Below are 25,769 nucleotides of genomic sequence, written 5' to 3' on the forward strand. Positions count from 1 at the left end.
AGGCGACTATCGTCAAATTTCTAATTATACTATTATCAGCCCTAGTTCTAGCGAATAGCGATGGGCATACCAACAATTGGGCTATTTTAGTCTCTACATCGAGGTATTGGTTCAATTATCGACATCTTGCTAATGCACTTGGAATGTGAGACTTTCATCTCACCTTTTGTCTATCTAATAGCATATCAGGTATAGAGCTATACGTAAACTGGGTATACCAGACTCGAATATAATATTAATGCTACCAGATGACATCGCATGCAACACGCGAAATAAATACCCAGGCTCTGTATACGCCCATAAAGATCATAGGTTAGACCTCTACGGCGAGCGCGTCGAGGTTGATTACAGAGGTTATGAAGTCACTGTCGAGAACTTCCTGAGGGTGCTCACAGGACGTCATACAGAGGATACCCCAGCTAGTCGACGTTTACTCAGTGACGAGAACTCGAATGTGTTATTATACCTCACCGGACATGGTGGTGACGAATTTCTCAAGTTTCAAGACACAGAAGAGCTCAATAGTCAGGACATAGCAGACGCGATTGAGCACATGCGTGTAAAGAAGCGTTACAATAAGATGCTATTTATTAGTGATACCTGTCAAGCAGCTACACTCGCAAATAGGCTCTACTCACCCGACGTTCTCGCCATAGGTAGTTCACTTAAAGGTCAAAACAGCTACAGTCATCACACAGATAGAGAAATAGGCGTTGGTGTAATAGAAGGATTTACTCACTTTACTCTCAATGCCTTGAGCGATATTGATAGTAATTCCAACAGTACACTTGCAGATTTCATCGATAGTTTCGACAAGAAGCAAATAAAGTCAACACCAGGCGTGAGAGATGATCTTTTTGGAGACCTGAGTGAAACCCTATTGACAGATTTCTTTGCTGGGAATATAAAAGTAGATGTGCTACCACCTGATGTGAAACATGAATTGGTAGTCGGTGAAAGTGTAGATAAGATAGATGATATAGAGAACGACAAAGTGCAAGAGGATAAAACAACAGTCAAAGAAACAAAGGAAATGCATATATTAGACAACTTAAACTATTCTCACATTTTTGCGTTATTATTCATTCTCTCGCTCATAATTCACCACCTTTAGGTGTCTTGGCTTTCAATTTAAAGCCGCAATCTTCAGGTATTGGGGTGGATGGATCAATAGCCGGATTCTCAACTGTACCAATTAAATTGTAATTTTTATGATTGTCAAAGAATGCCTGCCAGGATTTTATTTGTGATAGTTCCTTCTCATCGAGGCCACGGGTATCGTAAGTTGCTTGATCCTTGAAGCAGTTTGTTACGAATGCTCTAGCTGCATCTTTGCCTGTGGCTGCATGGTACATACCCCCAGGACCATATATACGCTTATTAGCAGAAACGTCAAATACGAGACCATCTACAGCGAGGTAAATTTCATCTCCGTGAGTTCCGTCGTAATTTGCTAACTCCTCGGGTGTGAACTTCCTCTGAGGTGGCCTAGGAAGATATGTCTTAAGGTTACGGTATTTGCCTTTATAGCCAAGGAATATATCGTCAAATAAGAATAACGCGAGTGTCAGATATATTGCAAACGCGTAGAATAACCATTTGAACATCTTTGACGTCAAAACGATAGATTAGAAATAATAAATTAAAAATTACTAAAAGCGTGATTACAGCTAATACAAACGTAAAATAGCGTCATTCGAGTCTCGGTCCGTTTTGATTGGTCTTGGAAGAAGACAGATTGTGAGGATAGACACTTTGGACACTCTATATTCGTGCGTGGAAGGGTAGGATCCTTTCCAAGGTCTTGCGTCACGCCTGCTTCCTCCTTTGATTGCCGCATCAAGTCATTCCTGTAGACTCTCGCTTCTACGGCGCTCTCTTCAAAGTTACAATTACGACATGCAAACAACAACGTCCTCCTTTCTCTATCCTCCTAATAAACTATTAGAAATATATTTAAAATATCGTTCACTAACTCTTGGATACAATAAATTGTTACAATTCTGACAGAATTTTAGCGACATGATGGTCGTCAGGTGGAAATGTATCCAGATTCATCCCTTGCGTTTATCTTTGCAGTATTTTCACCTCTCACGCCTTTGTTCTTTGGTTTACGTCCACCTAACGATTTGTAGGCCTCTCTTTGCTCATTCTTCGTAGGTCCAGCTTGGTTAGCTTCTGCATCCCACTGAGCTTCTCTCATTTGTGAGGGCGTCACTGATCTTTGTATTTGCTCGAGAACTGCACTTTCGAATGGTCTACGTATTGCTGATTTGTAGCGTAACTTCCAATCTTCCTTCGACTCCCGCCTCGTCCATTTGTTTTGAACAGAAGAGCTTGTCTCGTTATCGAAGAATGTTTGTCGATATATTTCAAACCAAACTAATGTATTGTTAGTAATATAAGCTTATAGATAGTCAACCCACCATAGTTTATCACTTGGGTTTTGCGCCACCTTCTGCTCACCCTGTGACATTGCTTGAGATCTTGCTGAGATAATCTAGAGAATATATTTGTCGATATATCGTGGGTGAATATCTTTACAGGATCCCTCTCTTCGCCTCTCGCTGGTGACCTCTCTCTCCGCTTGTTCGGTGTTGATATTCCACTCCCAGTGTAGACACTAACAACTTCATCGTCGTCTAACTCTGACGTCGTCGCTGGTGAGTGTATCTTAGCTTTGTGGAATAGCTTCCAGAATTCATCTGCGTGCTTCTTTTGTGAGTCCATGACAGTTAGAGTTTGAGGAGCAAACACTATGAAGTCATAGATTGTATACTTCCACATATAAGAGTTAAAATCAACATTTATTTATCAATTAGAATACAGTTTTACAGACAACATGGTGTTTATAATAGCGAAAAATTGTTCCTTATATTGCTTCTTCACTTTCTACTCTTCTTAGCATTTGAGAGTCCCTTGGTAGATTTGCTAACACCGGCATTAGCTGCTCTTCTCTTATTCTTTGGTACTTGTATGGGTTTACTACCACCTGCACCACCTGCACTTGCTTTTGTCTTCCTCGTCGTCGTTCTCGTTCTTCTCGACTTCGTCGGCAGTGAGGATGAAAACATGTAACCATCATAGTCATCTTCAAGCTTCACAGGTGGTGGTAAAGAACTAGATAACCAAAAAGGATTATTGTCTGATATCGGTAAATGATGAGGACCTTGAGAGTAGACACCAAGCTTTCTCGACCATACGGTAAAGAAGAGAACTCTCTTGAGCTTCTTATTATAGAAAAAGTAATGGGTCGACCAGAGTAATCCAGAACCTGAATCACCGATCGTCGATTGACCGGTGCTTCTATTCGACAAAGCAGGTGAAGCTTCTCTCTTATCTTGATCAAGTAAGTAAGAAGGTATCTGTGACTTTGGTTGATGATCCAGTTCTTCCATATCTAAATCGAAATGTGTATCATCGTCGTCGTCCATAAGTGAATCACCGTCATCGTCGTAATCATCGAAAGTACTATGTGGATCAGAAGTAGCGTCCGGAGAGTAACTGAACACATCACAATCTTGGACGTGTATCACGTCATCGAGGATAGCTTGGAAACCTTGCATCGTTATTGAACCACCGGATTGTATCCTGCGTACAGTAGATTGAGCGGTAAGGTGTGATTGATGGTCGTCCATCGATTGATAACTATCAGCACTGGAACCAAGTGTTGTGGTGGGGTAATAGCCATATGAGCGGGAGTTCCCATCCTTTAAGCGAAGCAGCATCATACCTAGTTTATTAACTATAGAACTCGATGAAGGCTCTCTAATAAACTCGTCCGGTCTAACGTCTGTGAAATCGTGATCGGGGAACGCTTGATTAAGTGTCGAAATAAGCAAGTAGAGCGTTTTACGCGTAGAAGGTAAATCCATGTTACCAAATGGTGTATCACTCGGTGGCTGGGTGTTATAGGTGCTTTCTAATAATTTGTATAGCTTTTTGTCACTCTTTACTTGCTTACAACTGTAGGCTTCGACTGTGGAGTTGACGCACGTTTAATGAGGAATGTAGGAAATCGAAAAAGATACTCACTTCTTGTACGAACCTTTGATTCGTTTGAAGTAAATGATAAGCTATTGCTCAGTATATCCAAGTCTGTGAGTTCGAGATATTTCATCTATTTTGAAGGGTTTGTAATTAGAAATGGTTAATTATATACAAACGATTAACTAACAATCTTTGGCTATCATTAGTATTTTTATTATCACAATTTAGGTACTCACTTGTGATTTTAAAGTAAAAGTGCAGAACTAAGCGATGCGTCTCAAGTGCCACTGGAATAGAGCAAACCCCTAATTTGGAAAAATAAGAGATGGTCAATATTTTTATGTACCGCTTATACCATCTTATTTATTTCTATTTTTACTCCTATATATCCTCACTCCCCGTTTGTAGCTGCAGCAGAGATAAGATTAAGATAAGAATCAACAGCGAGAAAGATAGTTCACATATTATTTAGATACCTTTGTTTGCTAGCATACCACCTCTCATCTCTCCTACGGAGATTCCATCTCTATAATATTTCGTCAGTCTAATAGACATCTAGACCCCCTGAGAGCTAGATATACACTGTTAGTATATTTCAAACTTGTTATATATTTTCCATTCATCGGAGATATCTATCTCTTTGAATTCTCCCTTTCATTCTGAACAATCATCATCTCCGAAGATAATGCTTAGATTAACAACTCGGAGAATACTCAGACGATCTCACTCAACATTGTATAAAGCAATTCCGAATAGTCGTCCGCTATCCACTACACCACATCTCGGTCCACGCTGGATTAATGACAAACCAAGAGCTAGGCTATCAACCCAAAGGAGAGGCGGCGCACCAGAATCTAGCGCATTAGAGAAGAAAGCTGAATTGTCAGCTGATGACGCAAAATCTAATGATGCAGCTAGCAGTTCAAACGCTGGTGCCACAAGTGGCGGTAACTCGGGCGGAAACGACAACGAGGATGACAATTCAAGCTCTAATAAATCTACTTCACTCACAAAGAACACTCCCCCAAGTTATTTCCCTAGAGTTCTCGCTTTACCGATAAATCGCAGACCTTTATTCCCAGGTGAGTTACGTAATCCTTCTGTAGGCATCGCATTAACGCTTTTATATAGGATTTTACAAAGCTGTCGTTATTAAGAACCCACAAGTTGTTTCAGCTATAAAGGAAATGATGCAGCGCGGTCAGCCCTACCTTGGTGCTTTCTTACACAAAGATCCAGATAGCGAATCAGACGTTATAAATAGTATGGATGAGTGTGAAGACGTCGGTGTATTTGCTCAAATTACTTCTGCATTCCCAACTAGAACGAGTAAATCTGATGATGATAAAGAGTCTGGTAACAATAATAATAACAATAACAATGACCAAGAGGAGAGCTTAACAGCTGTTTTATATCCCCACAGAAGAATCAGAATTGACGAACTTTATGCTCCAGGTGTTAAACCACCAAAACCAAGATTACCATCAGTTGAAGACGCACGTGACCAACTCCCACAGGAAGTTAAAGAGGCAAGCCCAGAGGAAGAAAAACAACTCGAGGAAGCCCACAAGGAGCGTCGCAAAGCTGAACAAAGTCACCCACTTCAAACTGCATTCTTGGAACCATTTAACATCTCCTTAGTTGATGTCACGCATTTAAAGATCCCACCTGCAACCAAACCACACAGCCAAACTACAAAAGCCTTGATGTCAGAGTTGATTAATGTGTTCAAGGATATCGCTCAATTGAACCCATTATTTAGAGATCAAATTGCCAACTTTAGCGTATCACAATCAGCATCAAATATATTTGAAGAACCGGACAAGCTTGCTGATTTCGCAGCTGCGGTTTCTCAAGGTGAAATCAGTGAATTACAAGCTGTACTTGAAGCTGAGAACGTTGAAGATAGACTCGGTAAAGCTCTTGTTGTTCTTAAGAGGGAGCTTATTAATGCTCAACTTCAATCAAAGATTTCCAGAGATGTTGAATCTAAGATTCAAAAGCGCCAAAGAGAATTCTACCTCATGGAGCAACTCAAGGGTATAAAGAGAGAACTTGGTTTAGAATCAGATGGTAAAGATAAAATGCTAGAGAAATTCAAATCCAAATCATCTAGTCTTGCTATCCCAGAACCTGTTCGTAAAGTTATAGATGAAGAGATTAGCAAATTGTCAACACTTGAACAAGCATCATCTGAATTCGCAGTTACAAGAAATTACCTCGATTGGTTAACTTCCATTCCATGGGGACAACACTCAACTGAGAACTTCTCATTGCCACACGCAACGAAGGTTCTAGATGAGGATCACTATGGTTTGAAAGATGTTAAAGACCGTATTTTAGAATTCCTCGCAGTTGGCAAATTAAGAGGTTCAGTTGAGGGTAAAATTATCTGTTTGGTTGGTCCACCTGGTGTTGGTAAAACAAGTATTGGAAAGAGTGTTGCAAGAGCGCTTGGAAGACAATTCTTTAGATTCAGTGTGGGTGGATTAACAGACGTTGCCGAAATCAAAGGTCATAGACGTACTTACGTTGGTGCCATGCCTGGAAAGATCGTTCAAGCTTTGAAGAAGGTTCAAACTGAGAATCCATTAGTACTGATTGATGAAATTGATAAAGTTGGTAAAGGTTACAATGGTGACCCATCCTCTGCTTTGTTAGAGATGTTAGATCCAGAACAAAACAACCAATTCCTTGACCATTATTTGGACGTTCCACTTGATTTAAGCAAGGTTCTCTTCGTCTCTACGGCTAACGTTTTGGATACTGTTCCAGCACCTTTGCTTGATAGAATGGAAGTTATTGAAGTTAGTGGATACGTAGCCGATGAAAAGGCTGCAATCGCTGAAAGATATCTCGCCCCTCAAGCTAAGGAAAGCTCTGGATTGAAGGATGCAGATGTAACACTTAGCCCTGAGGCTATTGAAACTCTCATTCGTTCATATGCTAGAGAATCTGGTGTTCGTAATCTCAAGAAGCACATTGAGAAGGTGAGTGATTTTTTTCTCTTAATTAAATCAAATTAGCTAACAACCAACAACAGATCTACCGTAAAGCTGCCCTTGGAATTGTCAAGGACTTAGGTGAAGAAAGCCTTCCTGAAGATAAAGCACAAGATCTTGAAAAGACTACTACTATACCTTCAGAAACTCCAAAACCTAACGAGGTTCAAGCTACATCATCATCATCAACAACAGCAACTGAACCTACATCTTCAACATCGTCATCCCAACAATCATTACAGAAAACTTCTAAAAACATACTATCAAATTTCTTCAGCTCTTCAGCTGAACCTGCTAAAGTTAGTGCAAAATCGAATAATGAAAGCAAGAGTCAATTAGAAGATAATAAGACGCCGGAAGTGTCAAATAATGATCAGTCGCGGAGTAAAGAAAGTACACCAGAAGAAGGTGAAACGACCAGAGTTTCTTCCCAACCTAGAAAACCATTGGAAATTCCTTCAACTGTTAGTTTGAAGATTACACCAGACAATTTATCAGATTATGTTGGTCCAGCAATTTATCAAAAGGATAGACTTTATTCACAACTTCCACCTGCTGGTGTATCAACTGGTTTAGGATACCTCGGTAATGGTTCAGGTGCAGTTATGCCAATTGAATCAAGATTATATTCAGGTAAAGGTTCACTCCAATTAACAGGTAAACTTGGTGAAGTTATTAGAGAATCAGCACAAATCGCTTTATCATTTATAAAATCAAACGCCAATCAATTAGGTTTAGATAAGGATGTCTTTAAGGACAGAGATTTACATTTACACATGCCTGAAGGTGCAATTGGTAAAGATGGTCCAAGTGCAGGAACAGCAATTACAACAGCTTTAGTTTCTTTACTTACAGGATTGAAAGTTGATCCAGATCTTGCTATGACAGGTGAAATTACATTAGTTGGACAAATCTGTGCAGTTGGTGGACTTAGAGAGAAACTTTTAGCTGCTAAACGTGCGGGTGTTAAACGTGTACTCATACCTCAAGCATGTAAAGCAGATGTAGACGCTAATGTACCACAATCAGTTAAGGAGGGTCTCGATTTAGTTTTCGTTGAAGAGTATAATGAAGTACTTAAGTATGCATTCGGTAGTAGTCACCATCTCGCTAAACACTGGGAAGATAACGGTTTGATGGTTGACAGGAACGTACGTCACATTCACACTAGCACACCACCTCCATCAACTTCAAATGAAATTAGAGCGCGTTAAAAAGTAATTTTTTTCTTCATATAGTATAAATTAACAAGAAAAGAAAGATGCATATTTTGTTTTTCAAATTATTTCTCTTATTAAAGTGTATTATTTAGTCTGCTGCTATATTTCCACCATCTAGTGCAGCCAAACAAAGATTCCGTGGTGTGAATTTTACATCATAAGCTGGACTATTTTTTGAGTAGAACGTTTCAAGTAGGTCACTAGTTGTACTATCTGGACGTTCTGTGTTAGCACTAAGAATATCCCAACATCTAATTGAGCAATCGGAGGCAGCACTAATAAGCATATTAGAGTTAGCATCAAAGTTTAAGCTATTGATTTGTGCAGTATGTCCCAACATTTTCTTTATACGTCTTCCACTACCTAAATCCCAAAGACTAATTGAGAGATCATCTGATGCACTAGCGAGATATTTTCCATCAGGACTGAGTGCGAGAGTTGAAAGTGGTGCTTGATGACCAATGAATATTCTCACACATGCACCTCTTTGTACATCCCATAATCTTGCTGTACGATCAGTTGAACCTGTTGCTAAGTATAAAGAATTTGGATGGAATTTAACAGTTTCAACATCACCAAGATGTCCTGCAAATATACGCAATGCGTTTGGTCTTTCAGCAGACCACAAACGTGCAGTTCTATCTCTAGATCCAGTAGCGAAGTATATACCATAAGGCCCCCATTCACAATCCCATACTGGATCTCTATGACCCCTGTATACAGCTAAATTTGAGTATGTTTCTAAACTCCATAATCTGACTGTTGCATCTGCAGAACTACTGATAAGATGACGTGGTTGAACTGGTGAACCAAAGCTTGGATCGAATGATAAACCAAATACTGGAGCTGAGTGACCAACGAACTTCAAGTCTTTCGCACCTGTATCTAATTTCAATCTTTTCATTGAAGAAGGTGGCTTTTCTCTATCATAATCCTCTCTCAAACCCATAAATGATTCACCTTTGAGATTCCACAATCGAACTGTTGAATCAGATAATCCACCCGCTAAGATAGATGAATCTGGTGAAAATGATGTACAATTTAATTGATCACCAACGTCTTGCAACGTGAATGCGCAAATTGAAGGTAATGTTATTTTGGCTTTCATCGTTTCCTCAACTCCATTGGTATTTTTCTCCATTTCAACACCAAGGTTTATTCTTTTTCTGCTATCGAAAACCTTCTCGACTTCTCTTCTTACGTCTGCAGTTCTAAAAACAGGTAAAGGTGGAAGATCAGCCCTGGTAGGTGCAAGTAAATTGTTACTATCTCTTATTTCGCCAGCGGCTGCCGCTTCTTGATTAGTATTAGCTTCACCACTCTGCGATTGAGCCCCTTGTTCAGATTGTTGCTGCGATTGTGCTGGTTGTACTGCTGGAGTTTGTTGGTCTATCTCCATACCTTCTTCACGGTTTAAATTGTCGGTTACGGCTACTTGGTGATCTACTTCGGCTCTCAAACCATCGTCTAATGGTGGTAACCCGAGTTTTAACTCTCCAATGATATTGTTGAAACTTTGAGCTGATTGTGCAATGGCCATTCTTTGCCCTGGGACGGTAGGATATGTAATTGTAAGATCAGAAATCAAACCGGTAGATTCTTCGATCATTTCCTGACTAATCTTCGTAGCACTTTCGACGACTAGAGGTGATTTTAGTTTAATAAACATAATAATAATGACAGACTAACCGTCTACTCTTAATCTCTCATTGACAATCTTCAACATGAGTGCACGTCCTTTGGATTCAGCAGTGCCACCAGTGGAACTACCACCAGGACCACCAACGAGAGCATCACTAAGCCATCCTAATAACAAGTTCCAGGCTGCTTTGCCTAGTCTAACGATATACTTCTGAGATCTCCATCTGATAGCGAGTGGATCAGACTTAACGTGAGCTGGCAATGTAAGACTACCTAGGTGAGCAATAATATCACCGTGGTATGGTATCAAACTGTGTGCGTGTCTGTGCAACATTGCCCTTGCTGATTTCTGGAATGACAAACTGATGAGGTCTAAATAAGTGTGTACGAAAATAGGGAAAAGGATAGGACGCAATTGAGGTCTGTAAACGTCTAAACTGCCTTCGACCCATCTATCTAAATCGCGATAACCGCGTTCACGTTCAGTTGGATCAGTGAGGAGTAACCTATCGACAGTCTGCTTTCCAAGTTGACCATTTGATGCGATATTAACGAGTTCATTCATAACGCCATCTTTTGATGGTCCAGAAGGTGTTTCCTCGCCTTCTTTCTTCTTCAAAGCTGAAGCTGAAGCTGCAGCGAGCTCTTCCAATGATTGTACGTGTGAATCAGATTTTGCTGGTAAACCCTGAGCTGTTAAATCGTGCTTGAGTGCTTCCTCAGCCCCGGTAAAGCCTTTCCGCCGGAGATAGTCGAGCTATAAGTCGTTAAAACGAGCTAAATGAGTATAAAGTACATACAATTATATCATGACTTCATTATTAATATTTAGTTTACTTTCATTTACTTTCTCTCTCTACTCACTGTTTTGCACTATCTGTCATAATGATCGTACTGGAAACAGACGCGATTGATTAGATTTCTCAAACTAGACGTAGTTCATGCATAAAGGTTTAAAATTATAAAAAGCGTAAAACGTGAAATCAAATTAAATAATGAAATTACACTGTAGCTTTCGTTAGTCATAGTCAAACTTTGGAATATCCACTCACTAATCAAACAGCGGCTCTTGCTTGAGGACTGTTCTTGTTCTTCCTGCTTCTTTGACTTCTCTGGTGTCTGCTGGTATCCACCTGGTAAGTTTGCAGCTGAGTGTATCGATGTGTTTCCTGGACTCAAAGAAGCTGTCGTCGCTGGTTCCGGTGTTTCCAAGTGGCTGTTTTGGTCTTGCTGGAATTTAGCCTTTTCTGGTGTTTTTGGTGGTAAAATTTTGTCCTCTTTTGGCTTATCAGCTGGTGCAGCTGCTGGTGCTGCTTCTTCCTTCTTCTCAGTCTGAGATTGAGCTTGCTTCAGTTGCTCTTCAGAAGCGTTTGGAGATGGTTCGAGTGATGGTGCCAATGGTGTGTCTGGGCTGCGCTGTGACAAACGGAGTGGTGTTGGTACCTCCTCAGGAGCTGGCAATGTTGTCCAGGTGGCAGCATTGTGTGCTTCCTTTGGAAGTTTGTCCTTGGATTGTATATCACTGTTTTCTTCCTTAGGAGCTGCTTCTTCTGCCTTCTCAGCTTGTTCAATGTGGTGTTGGTGTCCACCCTCCTCTAAGACAGGTATGTGAGAGTCCTTGGTGTCTGCCAACTCAACGGTCTCAAGTGGTACTGTGACGGTGACTGGATTTGGCTTTCCAGAAATATCTGGAGTGTCTGGTGTATCACCTGGGTAGATTGGGACGTGTTCACCAGCTGGGGTTGAAATACCCTCTGGCTTGCGAGGTCCATCATCCTTGAGGTTAGCAACACCTTTTGGAAGTGCAGGAGTGGCTGCTTTTGACTATGACTCATTAGATAATCATTCAACACAGCAAATAAAATGAACGTACGAATTCACTAAGTTCAGGAGCTTCTTTTGCTGGTTGTGCTGTCTCAACTGGAACTTCCTTTGGTTCCTCCTTCGCTGGAGTTGGTGCTGGTGATTCCTCGGCAAACGCAGTAATCTTCTCTTCTGACTTGTCTTCCTTTTCTGGTACGACAGTGCTCTCAGGGGCAGCTGCAGGTTCTGGCTGAGCGGTTGTAACTGGCTCGTCAGATTTTACTGGCTCGTCTTCCTTCTTATCGTCTGCGGAGTGTGCAGCAACTGCAACACCGGCGGCACCGGCGACGGTGGCTGCACCTGCAGCAGCGACACCTGCAATAGCGCCTGTATCTTTTTCATCGCTGACCTCCTTCTTAATGCTCTTTTCGACGGTTTCACGCTCAGCTTGAGAAATTGGTTCCTGTTCGTATACCTTCTTAGCATCTGGTGCTACACCCTCTGGTGCAGGTTTATCTACAACCTCTGAGTCAGCAGAGTTTGAGCTGCTGTTTTTGTTCTTATGCCATTCTCTGAAGTATGGATCTGAAATTGTTAGATAAAAAGAAAAAGGAGTAGATTATGAAGCTAACCGTGTGGTACTAAATCCGACATTCTCTATTAACGCGTTAGTAGCTTACAAAATCGCTCATTTCTACTAACAAATGATGGACGTAGGGATGATAGACTCAAAACTGCATACGCATACGAAATCAAGTGATCTCCGCTTGGCGATAAACTATCAAGAATAAAATGTCAAACAACCCTTTCATAACGCAATCAAACGATTTTGATCAATACGCACAGTCTTTAGAGCGTGATTTGAATCTCGGTGGGGGTGACCGTACAGCCAGCTCAGACGACAGACCTCAGAATAGCGAGCAAGATAGAGAGCAGAGCACAGCGAATAGCAAGCAGTGGCCACTCAAACCTGTGACTAACGCACACGGTGATAGAGTAAAGGTAGTAACACAGGTATGTAGTCACTATCATCATAACGATTTACTAACAACTTAGAACGAAAATGGTCCATGCTCCCTGCTAGCCCTCGTTAATATCCTCATAATGCGGGGCCAGCTCCAGATTAAACCTCAAACTAGAAGCTCAGTTGATTATGATTACATCTCATCGATTATCGCAGAATATCTCCTCAATAAGCCTATTCCAGCAGACACACCGTATAGTTTGTCTGACGCTTTATCTGTCTTACCGCACACACGATATGGATTAGATCTAAACCCGCACTTTCATTCTCCATACGCACTCAGTCCCAGTTCAGCTAGACACGCAGGCGCAATAGCGTTATTCGCATTATGTGATGTTCCTGTCGTACATGGATGGGTTTACGATCGTCAGTCACTCAACTCTGACGTTATCCTCCAAGACGGTCAGAACTATGATCACTGCACTCAACTCATAGCAGAGGGAGATCACCTAGCAAGCGTATTACCAAACAGCTCTAATAATCTCGTCCAAGAAGACGACCTCTCAGCACAACAACAAGAACTCGTTAGAAAGGGTATGTATCACTTCTATGACGTTATCAATGAACATTAACATAAAATAGCTCGTATTTTAGCTGACTTTATCGATAAATCACGTACTCAGATGACCCTTACTGGGCTATTCGCCCTATCTGAAAGTCTCACAAGTGGTGAATATGTCGCTTTGTTTAGAAATTCCCACTTGTCAGTCTTGTGTGAGTTAAGTGACAACCTGGGACACAATATCTGACTGTATGCCTTTAGACAAACGTGACACTGGTACTGAGAATAAATTATATACCCTTGTTACAGATGGTGCATTAGCTGAAGAAGCTGACGTTGTCTGGGAGACACTTCAAGATGTTGACGGAGGAGGATCAGCATTCCTTAACGATAACTTTAAGCCATCTGGCACGATTGGAGGTGACTATGTCGGTGCAAGTACAGTTTATGCTAATGAAACATTAACCGATGAACAACGTCTCACATTGCGTGCACAGGATGAGGGATGGGATGACGAAACCCTAGCGTATGAGATGTCACGTGTTCAGAATAATGCCCGAACTGACGCAGAGTGAGTGTTTTGCTTATTAAATGAACGAAACATACTTACTGCGAAATTTTCCAAATGCAGCCTTGCACTAGCAATGCAATTACAACAAGATGAAAATGCTAGAAGAGAGAGGCAACGTCAAAATAGAGCCAGTAACATTGTACCAGCTCAAAGTACGAATGTTAGACCTCCACAGAAAAACATCCGAAAATCCAAGAAATCATGTACGATTATGTAAAAGATTTACAATAACTCTAATTTCGTTTTACCGAATGCGGTTCATTGGTAGGAACGATCACTCGGATTTGGAAAGTTGAACGTGAAAAATTTCTAAGATTGGAATGTAATAAATTTCCTAAACGAGTTATTTGAACTAAATCGCTATTCAAATATTTAAATCGCTTCTTATATCTCTTTCTTTAGCATCAGTCGTAAAATGAAGTACATCGCAGCAACCTCAGCACTCCTCGCGTGAGTATATAAGTGACAGCTGTCAGTGGATGACAAAGCTAACAAACATAGTTCCGCATTGGCAGCAAAGATCACTTCACCACCACAAATCACTCAATGTCGTAACATTGCTGTAAGTGAGCACTTTACGCGTGTGTTTCTTTCTAACGACGCGTCAATAGATCAAGTGGACCGAAGGTGAAGGTGATATCTACATCACTGTCATTCCAGCTGGTGAAGTTGCAGCGTGAGTGTTATTAACAATACACCAAATAACGTCTAATAACCAACAGTGAACCACTCGAAGCCTTCCCTAAGCAAAGTGGCTCAACTGGTACCTACAACTGGAAGGTAAACGTACCAGGTGGTCAAAAGATTTCATTGGCCGTCAACGACGAATCTGGTGATGTCAACTACAGCTCTGAGCTCACCATCAGAGACTCAGACGACGATGACTGTCTCGGTAAGGCCGCAGAAAGTGGACCTGCAAACACCGACGACAAGGACAGCAGCGATGATAAGGATGACAGTGATGACAAGGATGACAAGACCTCATCATCATCATCATCATCATCCTCTACCTCATCATCTTCATCCTCTTCATCAGCTAAGTCATCACCAACCTCTGGCAGCAACTCTTCATCAAACAATGCTGACAGCAGCGCACAAGACGATGACTCTGGTGCCGTCTCACACGCAGTTGCTGGCTCAATGGTTGCTGCTGCTTCACTCGTCGGTGCCCTCCTTATCTAAAGCTAGATAATAGTACCTTCTTAATATTTTTTGTAATTTGTGATTCCTATCTTTGAAATCTCTTTTAATTAATATGTATCTAAGAATCTAACTATGGACATTCATTTCTATGTACTGCTCTCGTTATTGCCAACGTATGCGATCTTCTTTGCCAATCCAGTATTTTTGAAGGGCTTTTGGTAACGCCAAGCGTATGTTAGCATCCTCGTCGCTCTCCGCGCCATTCTCTATTAATGCTAATATCAAACGAGGTATGGCAGCAGCAGTACCATTCAGTGTATGTGCGAAGATATTTCCACCACTTTGTGTGTCTTTATATCTGATAAGTAGTCTTCTTGATTGATAGTCAATGCAATTTGATGCAGAGGATATTTCACCCCACTCGCCTCTGCCAGGCATCCACGCTTCTATGTCGTATTTCCGATAAGCACTCGCTCCTAATTCCTGGGTAGGCATATCAAGAATTCTGAAATTGTTAGTTTTAAAAATTAGACAAAAAAAGAGATTTCCTACCTGTAGGGTAAGTTTAAAGCTTCAACGACTTGCTTTTGTACATTTATTATCTCCTCGAGCATGCTATCACTTGATTTCTCATCTGTAAGTGAGAATAATTCCACTTTCGTGAATTGGTGTAATCTATAAAGACCTCTTGTGTCTCTACCGCGTGCACCTGCCTCCGCTCTAAAGGCATGACCACAAGCAACGTATTTGAGAGGTAAAGAACTCTGATTGAGTAGTTGGTTGTAATGCAAACCAGCTAACGGAATCTCAGCAGTACCAGCTAGGCATAGAGGGTTATCTGAGCTATTAGTTATTGAATATGTCTGATTAGATGAATTATCTCTTGGTAAAAAGCCACATCTGTTTGCTATATCAAGCTTGACAATATCTGGAATAGTGATAAGTTTATAGCCATTCTCCACCGCGATGTTCAAACTGAATTGAATTAAGGCATGCTCTAGAACTGCCAGCTCGTCTTTCAGTATCGTAAAACCATTTCCAGAAATGTCTGAAGCGTTCTCGATAGCATTTAATCTGTTAGCGATATTCAAATGATCCCTTAGTGGTGTTGACGGTGTAGCTGTTGGACCTCCACTAAGAATCTCGTTTGGTTCATTATTTATTGGTGACTTCGGATGTGACTTGTTTGGTATCTGAGATGTCAAATCGAATAACTCATCTTTCGCGAACTTAAGATTCTTTTCTAATTCTTTTATTACAAGTTTTAACTCTTTCGTTTGTTGTTTAGTTTGCTCGTTTTTGGTTTTATTCAATTCATTCTCTAATGTTGTTGATTTATTATAGATACTTAAAAAGCTATTTAGATCTAACTTAATATTCCTATTAATATTATTCTTTTTAAAGTATTCTATTTCATTCTTTACTCCTTTGAAATTTAATCTTGGCTTCATCAAACTTCTTATCTATTAAATCATTTGAAATGAGAAGAGCAGCAAAAAAAAAATTGCAGCTGAAATAAATCGAAGCAAAAAGAGGTCTTGCCCGGATTCGAACCGGGGTTAATGGAATGTTTGTGAATCAAAATCCACTGTGATAACCGCTACACTACAAAACCAGATACTGGACTTTCTTCATATAAGTATATATTTTGTTAATTAGGAAAATAAAAAATGAGTAAAATTGAAATTTTTACGGAGCCAAAGATGTATGAGGTTACCAAATGCCATTGTGGCTTTGGGAATTTTTCAGGGCGTTTTCAGAGGGTTTCATTATTACATATTATTAGTATACGAATGTCGATATTTACCTGGTTTTATGGTAATGCATAGCTGATTAAAGACCAAATGACCTTTATGAAGACAGATATTGTAAAAAAAACACCTAATTACCTTATCCAGATTACCATCTTGTATAGTTTACTCCCCTGCCCTGCATTATCGTGTACTTACTTCATCGGCGACATCATCGAAAAAAGATATGGAGAAAACAAACCCGTTGTCTGATGCGGGTTTCAAAGAAATCATAAATAGTCAATTTGTTACATACAAGATACCAACTCGTTGAACAGCACCTTACAATGAATTTACAGGAATAGGAGTCCATTTGAACACAACCTCAAACATTAAATACATCTTAGTAAATAATACAGTGCAGCATATTAAGCATACAGATATCCACTCAGTCTTATCGTTTACGTTGATGACATGGTAAAGTTGGTGACAGCAGTCCGATGAACGCATATAGAAACTATAAGAGAAGATATATGGTTGTATATAATGAACAAAAAGAATAAATAACGATCAAATAATTTGACGTAAATGTGAATTTTTGACTTTAAGCTGAGAAGCAATCCTCAATCTTGACTTCACCTAAAAATGTCACAAGAAAAGAAAGTTGAAGAGACAGGTTTAAACGACATTGTGTGAGTTTATAGTTCCACTGTAGAATCTACATTCTAAAATATACCAAATAGTATCACCAAGTAAGAAGCTCAGACGACATACCACAGTCCTCTAACAATTGAATAGGTACAAGGTCGCCGCAGACATCGTCAAGCGTGCATTCGATCAAATTACTACAAAGACAGTAGAAGGAGCTAAAGTTATCGAACTTTGCACCACAACTGACAAATTCATCGAAGAGGAAGCATCAAAGGTCTTCAACAACAAAAAGCCAATCCCACCAAAGGGTGTTTCATTCCCAACATGCGTTTCAGTAAACAACATCATCTCACACTTCTCTCCACTCGCATCAGATCCAGAGACAAGCTCCTTGGAATTGAAGAATGGCGATGTAGTTAAGATCCAATTGGGTGCACACAGTGGGTGTTATAACATGTTGATTAAATTCTCTAATATCTCGTACAGTCGACGGATACGCCTCAATCGCAGCTGAAACTATCGTCGTTGGCGCTAGCGCTGAGAACCCAGTTACTGGCCGTAAAGCTGACGCTGTCCAAGCCGCATGGTACGCAGCTGAAGCTTCAATTCGTCAAATGAAGGTCGGTGAGAAGAACTGGACAGTCAGTGAGACCGTCAACAAGGCAACTAAGCCATTCGAAACCGCAGCAGTTGAAGGTTAGTATTGTCTTTAGAAAATAACACTCTTATTTATTCATACAGGCATGCTTTCATGTCAAATGACTCAAAATGTTATTGACGGAAAGAAGAGAATCATTCTCAACGGAAACCCACAACAAAAGTCTGACTTGGGTACTCACACCTTCGAAGAAGGAGAAGTTTACGGTATTGATGTTCTCGTATCAACCAACAAGGATAACAAGGTGAGATTTTCTTTTTATATGAAAACTTTCATTCTTAACAACAAACGTACAGCCAAAGGACTCTAGCTATCAAACTACCGTTTACAAGCGTACCGATCAAACCTACATTCTCAAGTTGGCAACCGCTAGAAGAGTCTACTCAGAAATACAAAAGAAGTCAGGATCATTCCCATTCAACTTGCGTACGTTAGAAGATGAAAAGAGAGCAAGATTAGGTGTACAAGAATCTGTACAACACAGCCTTTTGACACCATTTGACGTTTCAGTTGACAAATCTGATGAAACTGTCGCTCAATTCTTCTTCACAGTTGGTATAACAAAGAACGGTCCAATTAGATTGACTCACCCACCTTCATGGTTAAAGCCAGAGTTCATCAAGTCTGATAAGCAACCAGATGAAGAAACCAAGCAACTCTCACAAGCTGCATTACGCCCAAAGAAGAACAACAAGAAGAAAGCAGCACCAGCAGCTTAAAAATGTTATTAAACTGATGATATAATTATATTTTTTTGCTCATGCGGAGTTTTTGTGATTTTAGAGTGTGTCTACAGTTTGTCTCAATGGTAAATATAGTGAATGAGTGTGAAAGCGAATTAGAATACAATGTACAATCGTTAGATTATTAGTGATTTAATATAATTTTCTTTATTAATTTTATATTTCGCCAGTCAGTTGTAGTAAGTCCCCTTAGACGAGGCTCTATCGCAGCTCTACCAAATTAATTAAAAATGGCAGCTGGTGAGTTTTAGTAATAAAGCAATTGAAATATAGTACTTACTTAATAATTTAGTTCCAAAAGAATACAAGCTCGGTGAGTTCTGATCGTACAGAAGACAGCTGTACTGACGATATCAAAGTCGTCGTAGGAGGTGGTGGTAAGTATATTTAGTTTTCTGTCTTATATAAACCTAATTATGTACTTACAGGCGTCGGTAAATCCGCGCTCACTATTCAATTCATTCAATCTCACTTTGTGGATGAATATGATCCAACCATTGAAGACAGCTACAGAAAACAATGCCAAATTGATGCAGAGCCAGCTTTATTAGATGTTCTGGATACTGCCGGTCAAGAGGAGTACTCCGCTATGAGAGAGCAATACATGCGCACAGGTGAAGGTTTCCTTTTGGTTTATTCAATCACAAGTCGAAACTCATTTGAAGGTCAGTTTGTTGTCTTATTATTAGATTTCTTTCTAAAAATTAGGTGCAGAAATTGAGACTTTCCACCAACAAATTCTCCGCGTTAAAGACAAAGACTTCTTCCCTATGGTTTTAGTCGCTAACAAAGCAGATTTAGAGTATGAACGTCAAGTCGGATCAAACGAGGGTCGTCAATTAGCTAAGAACTTCGGCTGTAGATTCATTGAAACTTCCGCTAAGCAACGCATAAACGTCGATGAAGCGTTTTATAACCTTGTTAGAGAAATTAGAGGCTACCATAGAGACCAAACTGGCATTAAATCTAACAACACGCCTAATCAAGTTGAACCAATGCAACATCAAGCCGGACAAGATAAGGAAGCCGGCTGTTGTGGTGGATGTGTTGTACTCTAATCTTAATCAGGAACAACATAATCGAAACACGGTCGTATAATTCTTTTTCTTTCCAATTCTAGCAATCCCGTTATTCTTTAGCTAATAATTGCTTCATTGACTTTATCTCTTTTCACTTTACAGGTTTTCATCTTATTTTCTTGACGCAATCATGGAAAGTACATTAAAACTACTTTTCTAATTCAATGTTTCTATTGGAATTACACTTACAATAACGTCCAATCAACCAACTACTCTACATCAATTAAAGAATTTCGGGCAATTTCTCAACTTTTTTCTTTAAACCTTTTCAACCCTTTTGACAAAAAATAACTCACAGGCGATAAAGATGTTGCTATGTATACCTCAAATTAGCTTTCTTCAACTTTTTTTTTCCATTGTAAATTCAAACTCTTTTGCGTCTAAAACATTCACATTCATTACGACAAGATACGATATCCATATTGTGATTTTATTTACAAGAACAAAAAAATACTTATCTACCAGGTACGCCATGTTGCTGCATCGGCAGCATCTGCCATTCTAGTTTCACCTATAATTTGTGTATTGATCAATTTGTGTATTTGACAAATGTGATCTATGTATGACATATTATCATTATTGTCATCCTCTATTAGCATATTTCCAACTTCAATCTCTGTAGGATCAATATCTTGGCGTGCTACCAAGACGGGTATGGATGATGGTGGATTTGGGAATGACGATCTGTATATAATTGATCTCAGCGAAATAGACAGTGGGTTATCCAAATCTGGTAAAACACCCATTCTTTGATCTATCGCATTCTTTGCGTCGACATTCCAAATATCTTTCACTATTTGCTTATCGACTTGTTTACCTAACCAAATGATAGCTAATTCGCCATTATCTGAAAATTATTGGATTAGTTTATACTTAATAACATTTTCAGCACTTACGGATCAAATATGCACCGCTAGGGTCCATTCTCTTGTAGCTTGATCTTATGAAGTCAGGTACGTGTTCAGCGCCTCTATGTAACGGGTGAAGACGTGGATAAATAGATTGTAAGAGCTTGTAAGGTGTACCAGATAGTACCTGTCTGATCGCATGTGAGCGTACATCTGACGCAACTGCACCTCCTTTCAGACACTTGGACTTCATCATGCCGAGTGTCAAAATTGGCAGGAGTTTGTATGATTCAGGTAAAATGAGCTGAAACTTGTTAATTATAGAAACAAATCTTGAATAATACCTACCTGTCCACCACTATTAGCCTGTGCGCAATGCTTGCGATATGCTAACAGAACTTGTACAGATCTATCCGTCAACTTCTCATGTATCTTTTTAAGTGGTTTGTTCAGGACATTCATAGCAGCTTGTTTGTATAATAATACAGCACCTGCGTCCATATCCGCATGTCTGAAAACAGTTGCTGCAATTGGTGATAACTTAGCCATAGAGTTTAAAACTCTAACTTTACGCTGACCATCTGAGCTAGTGTACAATATTGCCGCTTGGAAGTGGATTTCGTCATCGTTTTGTTGTGATGCACCACCTTCTTTCGCCTGATTGATAGCATTAGTAGCCATAGTACCCCATCCTTTTGTCAATGAAGCCGCATCATGTTCCAAGGAAGCGGCCAAACAAGAATCTGAGGATACTGTTCCCATTTCGATATCTGTTGAATTCCGTTGCATAAATGATCCATAGTGTTGATCAATATGGAAACCTTTTGAACATCTTATCTTGATAGTCGCATTGTAACCTACATGTCTTGTTACTATTCTTTGTAAATCTGATCTGATTTTAAGTGCATGTCTAGCAGGATCGAATTTTGGGTAGAAATAAGATTCACCACCTGTGTATTGAGCGATTGAAGATAATGTACCGACGTCTGTGTATTTGAATGGGAACATGAAGACATTGAGACCAATACCAGCATCAATGAGCGCTTCAGCTGTGTTTGACCACCAGGTCGTCGCAGGTCCATACAACGCTCTGTCACGTTCAGCTACTGATGCCGTACCACCCGGTGCAGGATCACGCTCTGTCAATGCACCTAACCCTTCATTAGGTAACTGAGATTGGAATATGTTCATTTCACCTCCAACTTCTGAAAGCACATCCAATCCAGCTGTCAAAGCAGAACCGAATATTGAACCTTTTGGTGAAACATCTTCAAACATTGTTGGTAGACTATTTAAGAAAGCTAAAATATTGTGCTTTGATTCATTGACGTCAACAATCAAACCATTTACTAATGGGTTGAATGGTTCCTCTGTATCTGGTACGATCATTAATGATGGAAGATCTCTCTCAGGTGATAAATCGTGGAAATGGAGTGTTGAATCGTAAGTAATAAATCCAACTTTTGAAGTGTTGAGTGGTGTTGGTGAGGAATACAATGCATCTTTTATAGTGAGAGAAAGTGTATGCAATAAGCCTGATTGACGTGATTGTAAGCCAACATCTATCAAAAACAACCGTGACATAGTCGTAGGATCTCTCGTTTTGTTAAGATTGAATGGTGGACCATCATTCATACCAATAGGAGTAGGTTGGAAAGCATGATATGATTTTGGAAGGTTGAAATCGACTGTTCCAAAGTTCAACTCTGGTCTATTGTCGATATCCAATCTTCTGTAAGTGTGGGGATCGAGTGTAGAAAAGTAGTCATCCTCAACTGTGTTGCTAAACTGACAGAGGTTACATAACCAATATTTACCACCGTTTGTGAACTTAACAGATGGATTTATGTATCCTCTACAACCTGCGCATCTTGGTGGTCCACCTTCTGCGGATGTGAAGCTGTCTATTGACGGAATCTGAGAAGAAGGTCTATCGTTGAATGGATCCAAGACCAAACCAAGTGGTAATTGACAAGCTTTTGCGAGGTCATGGGTACTTGGTAAGGCGTAAGAAGTCAACCTCATATAATTAGGTGCTGAATAGCCGTGATCAACTGATCTGAAGGGGATAGTTGCACTAGGCAAATCAACTTGTACATCTAGAGTACTAATTGTGTTATTTGGGTTGAAATTTGAATCCCAGTGTGCGATATCGTTAGCCAATTCATCAACTGGGGATGGTAATACGTTCGGATCAATCTTTGGCTTAACTATGTTGCTAAATAGCTTTCCAGCCGTGTGTGGTATCCGTGTCATATTTGGATTTATATCTGCGTACTGATGAGCAGATTCTTTCTGCTGCTGCTGCTGTTGTTGATTATATGGACTAAAATTATCGAAATCAACGTCATTAAATTCATTATTGAAATCTTGTTTCGTGTAGATATCCTCCGTATGGAACACTCTACGATTTTTGCTCATTGTCTTCCTTTCAAAACGTAACAACGATGAGTTCAAACCAGCAAAATCAACAAAATCAGCAGAGGAGAATTAAATTTAGCGTTGGTACAAAGTATCAAGTGTGAGTTTAACTATTATACACCTATTGCCCTACTAATCAGCTCGCAGTTTAGATGTAATCGGTGGTGAGTTATCTACCAGACTTGTCCAGTCGATCTTCTAACACAATCGCAGAGGGAGCTTACGGCGTAGTCTGCTCCGCTATACATAGACCTTCTGGACACAAAGTCGCTATAAAAAAGATTGGCAAGTGTCCGCTCTAAGGCTTACGCAAAATCTAACAAAGAAACAGAGCCTTTAATGCATCAGATGTTGTAAGTTGATGCTCATTTAGTAGTGCTACATATTTAATTCTATAATTTATAGCTTATTAAGGTGAGTTGTTGTTTTGATAAGTAATTCCTTTAACCGACAACGACTAGAACGCTTCGTGAATTGAAGCTTTTGAAATGTTAGCATCACATTCTATTATATAAGACTTAAAAATTAACCTACTACAGACTTCCAAGAGCAGAATGTTTCAGAGAATGTACGAACGTCTCAGCATAGCGAAGTTTTACTAACCTCAATTCTAGATTATTTCAGTACTTGATATGATAAAGCCTAAGGACTATCCAAATTTCAAGGAAGTCTATCTCATTCAGGAACTTATGGAAACTGATTTACATAGAGTAATAAGAACACAAGATTTATCTGATGACCACGCACAGTATTTCGTCTACCAAACCTGCAGAGCACTCAAAGCAATGCATAGCGCTGATGTTATACATAGAGATCTCAAACCATCAAACTTGCTACTTAACGCTAACTGCGACTTGAAAGTATGTGACTTCGGTTTAGCAAGATCAACGCAGACAGCCGAACCAGGTTGTGAAACTGGTTTCATGACTGAATATGTCGCAACTAGATGGTATAGAGCACCAGAGATTATGCTGACTTTCAAGCAATACACTTCAGCAATAGACATCTGGTCAGTTGGTTGCATTTTAGCAGAAATGCTCTCCGGTCGACCATTATTCCCAGGTAGAGATTATCACCATCAGTTAACCCTCATTTTAGACATTTTGGGTACACCAACTTTAGACGAATTTTACGCTATAAGTTCTAGACGCTCTAGAGATTATATAAGAGCACTACCATTTAGGAAGAAAAGATCATTCAGTCAATTATTCCCGGATGCTAGCCCAGAAGCCGTTGACTTTTTAACTAGAACATTAACATTCTCACCAAAATCAAGAATGTCGGTAGAGGAATGTTTATCTCACCCATATTTATCTGCATATCACGATCCTGATGATGAACCATCCGCACCACCACTAGATGCATCTTTCTTTGAATTCGATCACCGTAAAGATGTAATTTCAAAGGAGGAGTTGAAACGTGAGTTTGTTGTCTATCATTCAACGCAACTGATTCCTTCTTTTAGAGTTGTTGTTCGAGGAGATAATGACATTCAAGCCAATCTGCTAAAATTTTCATCAACGTCACTTTTTAGAACTTTGAATACCCTTCCAATCACAACTATTTTAGTTAAAATTCTTCATATCCTGTTCATATCTAACAATTCATTTTCCGTCCCAGTAAAGGAGTTTTTAAAAGCATACATTCATTTCATTTCATTTACAACGTTCCATAGATTAGGCTTTTATTTCTGGGCTGAGAATGTATCCTTCAATTTGTCCATAAGAGAGCTGCGTCTCTCACTGTCTGCGCCACCGCTAACGGTGTCATGGGCAGATTGTGTCATTGATTTGTCGCCTTCAGGTTGTACTTTTGAGGCAGTATTATCTGACATTTCCTTTAGTTTATCTGATGCAGCTTCTGGGTAGCCCTTCTGTGAGTCTGGCTTCATCGTGGCTCTTGCTTCATCAATAAAGTTGCGGCGTGCTGGTCTTATGAATGTTAGATTAGCCTAGGGGGGAAGAACAAACCTACTCTGACATCTTTTAAGTTCTTTGTTCTTTTCGACTGTTGAGTGTAAGTTAAAAAGAGAGTGAACCACCAATTTATATCCACTAGTCACAGGACTGCCGTTCTGAGACAGCTCGATTGAATGCCATCATAATTTTCATCATAGCGTGTGATTCTATTCCCTATTGTCGTATATAAATAAAGTTTCTGTCTTATTGATTATCGGGCCTTGAACGATTTGGCTTCTTTCTTTGTTGTTGATAGCAACGGCACATAATCTAGACTCAGACATGGACTCCATATGAGATCATTTCGAACAGTTCTATGATCGCAGATTACATACAAACACCGCAAAGGCTTTGCTCCATTGCTGTGATGATGAAAATATTCCAGACAAGAAGCGGGGAATCGTAACGAGCTAGGGTATCATAAAGGTATAAACTACTGTATATTAACGGTATATAACGGTATATAATATATACGAGAACTCCTAATCGACGTTTGCTACCAGCATCATTTTCAAGAGGTCTTTGAGGTGTGGTTTGAGCACTTCTTCATCTGAGTATCTTCAGTATGTGGCTGTGTTCGTATTAGAAAGCTACTCACTTCCATGCTCCTCTGTTGGATTCACGAGTTTTGGTTTATCTTTATTCACGCCATTGCTAAGCGTAGGCAGTATGACTTTGCTATCCATACTCTTCTCGTCAAAATCTAGCATCGTCTCCTTGTTTGTGATATAGTCATTCCCGAATATCCCACTAGCGTCCATTCTCGTGATTATAGTTGTATCAGT

The 25,769-nt window shown here is 39.9% G+C and overlaps 17 protein-coding genes and 1 non-coding gene across 18 annotated transcripts; 7 read left to right on the forward strand and 11 right to left on the reverse strand.

Annotated features, from left to right (window-relative positions):
• Window positions 1–2: 2 nt before the first annotated feature.
• WALSEDRAFT_59474 (hypothetical protein) lies at window positions 3–1,967 on the forward strand. The gene is made up of 2 exons (XM_006956504.1): window positions 3–145; window positions 190–1,967. Coding segments are annotated over exons 1-2 (927 nt in total). The 5' UTR covers window positions 3–143; the 3' UTR covers window positions 1,115–1,967.
• On the reverse strand, window positions 3–2,754 carry WALSEDRAFT_59475 (hypothetical protein). Its single transcript, XM_006956503.1, has 3 exons — window positions 2,427–2,754; window positions 1,977–2,382; window positions 3–1,933 (listed from the first exon to the last, which is right to left on the reverse strand). Exons 1-2 carry the CDS (start codon window positions 2,728–2,730, stop codon window positions 2,033–2,035), a joined length of 654 nt encoding a protein of 217 aa, XP_006956565.1. The 5' UTR covers window positions 2,731–2,754; the 3' UTR covers window positions 3–1,933; window positions 1,977–2,032.
• Window positions 1,095–1,607, reverse strand: WALSEDRAFT_15240 (cytochrome b5; the record flags this gene model as incomplete). The annotated part of the gene is made up of 1 exon (XM_006956436.1): window positions 1,095–1,607. One exon carries the CDS (start codon window positions 1,605–1,607, stop codon window positions 1,095–1,097), a length of 513 nt encoding a protein of 170 aa, XP_006956498.1.
• WALSEDRAFT_15227 (DNA-directed RNA polymerase II complex subunit Rpb9) lies at window positions 1,643–2,024 on the reverse strand (the record flags this gene model as incomplete). The annotated part of the gene is made up of 2 exons (XM_006956435.1): window positions 1,643–1,933; window positions 1,977–2,024. 2 exons carry the CDS (start codon window positions 2,022–2,024, stop codon window positions 1,643–1,645), a joined length of 339 nt encoding a protein of 112 aa, XP_006956497.1.
• Window positions 2,755–2,799: 45 nt separating the features above from the next.
• Window positions 2,800–4,247, reverse strand: WALSEDRAFT_31342 (Maf1-domain-containing protein). The gene is given in 4 exon segments (XM_006956505.1): window positions 2,800–3,979; window positions 4,036–4,120; window positions 4,212–4,214; window positions 4,227–4,247. The coding sequence occupies 2 exon segments, from the start codon at window positions 4,118–4,120 to the stop codon at window positions 2,886–2,888; spliced, it is 1,179 nt and encodes a 392-aa protein (XP_006956567.1). The 5' UTR covers window positions 4,212–4,214; window positions 4,227–4,247; the 3' UTR covers window positions 2,800–2,885.
• A 419-nt stretch (window positions 4,248–4,666) lies between these two features.
• WALSEDRAFT_43166 (ATP-dependent protease La) lies at window positions 4,667–9,816 on the forward strand. Its single transcript, XM_006956506.1, has 3 exons — window positions 4,667–5,072; window positions 5,122–6,980; window positions 7,034–9,816. Exons 1-3 carry the CDS (start codon window positions 4,676–4,678, stop codon window positions 8,204–8,206), a joined length of 3,429 nt encoding a protein of 1,142 aa, XP_006956568.1. The 5' UTR covers window positions 4,667–4,675; the 3' UTR covers window positions 8,207–9,816.
• Window positions 7,055–10,747, reverse strand: WALSEDRAFT_43168 (WD40 repeat-like protein). The gene is made up of 4 exons (XM_006956507.1): window positions 10,718–10,747; window positions 10,654–10,666; window positions 9,902–10,610; window positions 7,055–9,853 (listed from the first exon to the last, which is right to left on the reverse strand). Exons 1-4 carry the CDS (start codon window positions 10,735–10,737, stop codon window positions 8,301–8,303), a joined length of 2,295 nt encoding a protein of 764 aa, XP_006956569.1. The 5' UTR covers window positions 10,738–10,747; the 3' UTR covers window positions 7,055–8,300.
• Window positions 10,748–10,834: 87 nt separating this feature from the next.
• Window positions 10,835–12,380, reverse strand: WALSEDRAFT_31343 (hypothetical protein). The gene is made up of 5 exons (XM_006956508.1): window positions 12,359–12,380; window positions 12,289–12,313; window positions 11,727–12,241; window positions 10,906–11,677; window positions 10,835–10,859 (listed from the first exon to the last, which is right to left on the reverse strand). The coding sequence occupies exons 2-5, from the start codon at window positions 12,308–12,310 to the stop codon at window positions 10,855–10,857; spliced, it is 1,314 nt and encodes a 437-aa protein (XP_006956570.1). The 5' UTR covers window positions 12,311–12,313; window positions 12,359–12,380; the 3' UTR covers window positions 10,835–10,854.
• Window positions 12,381–12,510: 130 nt separating this feature from the next.
• On the forward strand, window positions 12,511–16,277 carry WALSEDRAFT_59476 (hypothetical protein). The gene is made up of 9 exons (XM_006956509.1): window positions 12,511–12,670; window positions 12,713–13,214; window positions 13,263–13,394; window positions 13,444–13,753; window positions 13,814–14,203; window positions 14,255–14,315; window positions 14,365–14,429; window positions 14,476–15,403; window positions 15,451–16,277. The coding sequence occupies exons 2-5, from the start codon at window positions 12,761–12,763 to the stop codon at window positions 13,968–13,970; spliced, it is 1,053 nt and encodes a 350-aa protein (XP_006956571.1). The 5' UTR covers window positions 12,511–12,670; window positions 12,713–12,760; the 3' UTR covers window positions 13,971–14,203; window positions 14,255–14,315; window positions 14,365–14,429; window positions 14,476–15,403; window positions 15,451–16,277.
• On the reverse strand, window positions 14,149–16,347 carry WALSEDRAFT_35576 (seryl-tRNA synthetase; the record flags this gene model as incomplete). The annotated part of the gene is given in 3 exon segments (XM_006956510.1): window positions 14,149–14,718; window positions 14,738–15,401; window positions 15,449–16,347. 2 exon segments carry the CDS (start codon window positions 16,345–16,347, stop codon window positions 15,059–15,061), a joined length of 1,242 nt encoding a protein of 413 aa, XP_006956572.1. The 3' UTR covers window positions 14,149–14,718; window positions 14,738–15,058.
• On the forward strand, window positions 14,169–14,935 carry WALSEDRAFT_62552 (hypothetical protein; the record flags this gene model as incomplete). Its single annotated transcript, XM_006956511.1, has 4 exons — window positions 14,169–14,203; window positions 14,255–14,315; window positions 14,365–14,429; window positions 14,476–14,935. 4 exons carry the CDS (start codon window positions 14,169–14,171, stop codon window positions 14,933–14,935), a joined length of 621 nt encoding a protein of 206 aa, XP_006956573.1.
• An 82-nt stretch (window positions 16,348–16,429) lies between the features above and the next one.
• On the reverse strand, window positions 16,430–16,511 carry WALSEDRAFT_t15. The gene has a single exon. It is a non-coding gene; the product is annotated as a tRNA-Gln (tRNA).
• Window positions 16,512–17,271: 760 nt separating this feature from the next.
• WALSEDRAFT_27317 (Creatinase/aminopeptidase) lies at window positions 17,272–18,654 on the forward strand (the record flags this gene model as incomplete). Its single annotated transcript, XM_006956512.1, has 6 exons — window positions 17,272–17,318; window positions 17,370–17,378; window positions 17,425–17,717; window positions 17,764–17,973; window positions 18,019–18,179; window positions 18,232–18,654. 6 exons carry the CDS (start codon window positions 17,272–17,274, stop codon window positions 18,652–18,654), a joined length of 1,143 nt encoding a protein of 380 aa, XP_006956574.1.
• Window positions 18,655–18,881: 227 nt separating this feature from the next.
• On the forward strand, window positions 18,882–20,082 carry WALSEDRAFT_31345 (ras-like protein). Its single transcript, XM_006956513.1, has 5 exons — window positions 18,882–18,918; window positions 18,971–18,991; window positions 19,038–19,055; window positions 19,107–19,343; window positions 19,393–20,082. Exons 1-5 carry the CDS (start codon window positions 18,909–18,911, stop codon window positions 19,734–19,736), a joined length of 630 nt encoding a protein of 209 aa, XP_006956575.1. The 5' UTR covers window positions 18,882–18,908; the 3' UTR covers window positions 19,737–20,082.
• Window positions 20,083–20,158: 76 nt separating this feature from the next.
• Window positions 20,159–23,065, reverse strand: WALSEDRAFT_59477 (hypothetical protein). The gene is made up of 3 exons (XM_006956514.1): window positions 20,954–23,065; window positions 20,654–20,909; window positions 20,159–20,604 (listed from the first exon to the last, which is right to left on the reverse strand). Exons 1-3 carry the CDS (start codon window positions 23,024–23,026, stop codon window positions 20,216–20,218), a joined length of 2,718 nt encoding a protein of 905 aa, XP_006956576.1. The 5' UTR covers window positions 23,027–23,065; the 3' UTR covers window positions 20,159–20,215.
• On the forward strand, window positions 20,956–24,665 carry WALSEDRAFT_59478 (Pkinase-domain-containing protein). The gene is made up of 10 exons (XM_006956515.1): window positions 20,956–22,749; window positions 22,776–23,126; window positions 23,174–23,190; window positions 23,240–23,311; window positions 23,358–23,379; window positions 23,432–23,440; window positions 23,488–23,516; window positions 23,566–23,594; window positions 23,641–24,445; window positions 24,492–24,665. Exons 2-10 carry the CDS (start codon window positions 23,053–23,055, stop codon window positions 24,533–24,535), a joined length of 1,101 nt encoding a protein of 366 aa, XP_006956577.1. The 5' UTR covers window positions 20,956–22,749; window positions 22,776–23,052; the 3' UTR covers window positions 24,536–24,665.
• Window positions 24,655–25,750, reverse strand: WALSEDRAFT_59479 (hypothetical protein). Its single transcript, XM_006956516.1, has 3 exons — window positions 25,583–25,750; window positions 25,001–25,534; window positions 24,655–24,957 (listed from the first exon to the last, which is right to left on the reverse strand). Exons 2-3 carry the CDS (start codon window positions 25,006–25,008, stop codon window positions 24,711–24,713), a joined length of 255 nt encoding a protein of 84 aa, XP_006956578.1. The 5' UTR covers window positions 25,009–25,534; window positions 25,583–25,750; the 3' UTR covers window positions 24,655–24,710.
• On the reverse strand, window positions 25,467–25,745 carry WALSEDRAFT_62559 (hypothetical protein; the record flags this gene model as incomplete). Its single annotated transcript, XM_006956517.1, has 2 exons — window positions 25,467–25,534; window positions 25,583–25,745. 2 exons carry the CDS (start codon window positions 25,743–25,745, stop codon window positions 25,467–25,469), a joined length of 231 nt encoding a protein of 76 aa, XP_006956579.1.
• Window positions 25,751–25,769: the final 19 nt, after the last annotated feature.

The sequence above is a fragment of the Wallemia mellicola genome (genome assembly GCF_000263375.1).
Source record: "Wallemia mellicola CBS 633.66 unplaced genomic scaffold WALSEscaffold_3, whole genome shotgun sequence".
In the NCBI taxonomy this organism is placed as follows: domain Eukaryota; kingdom Fungi; phylum Basidiomycota; class Wallemiomycetes; order Wallemiales; family Wallemiaceae; genus Wallemia; species Wallemia mellicola.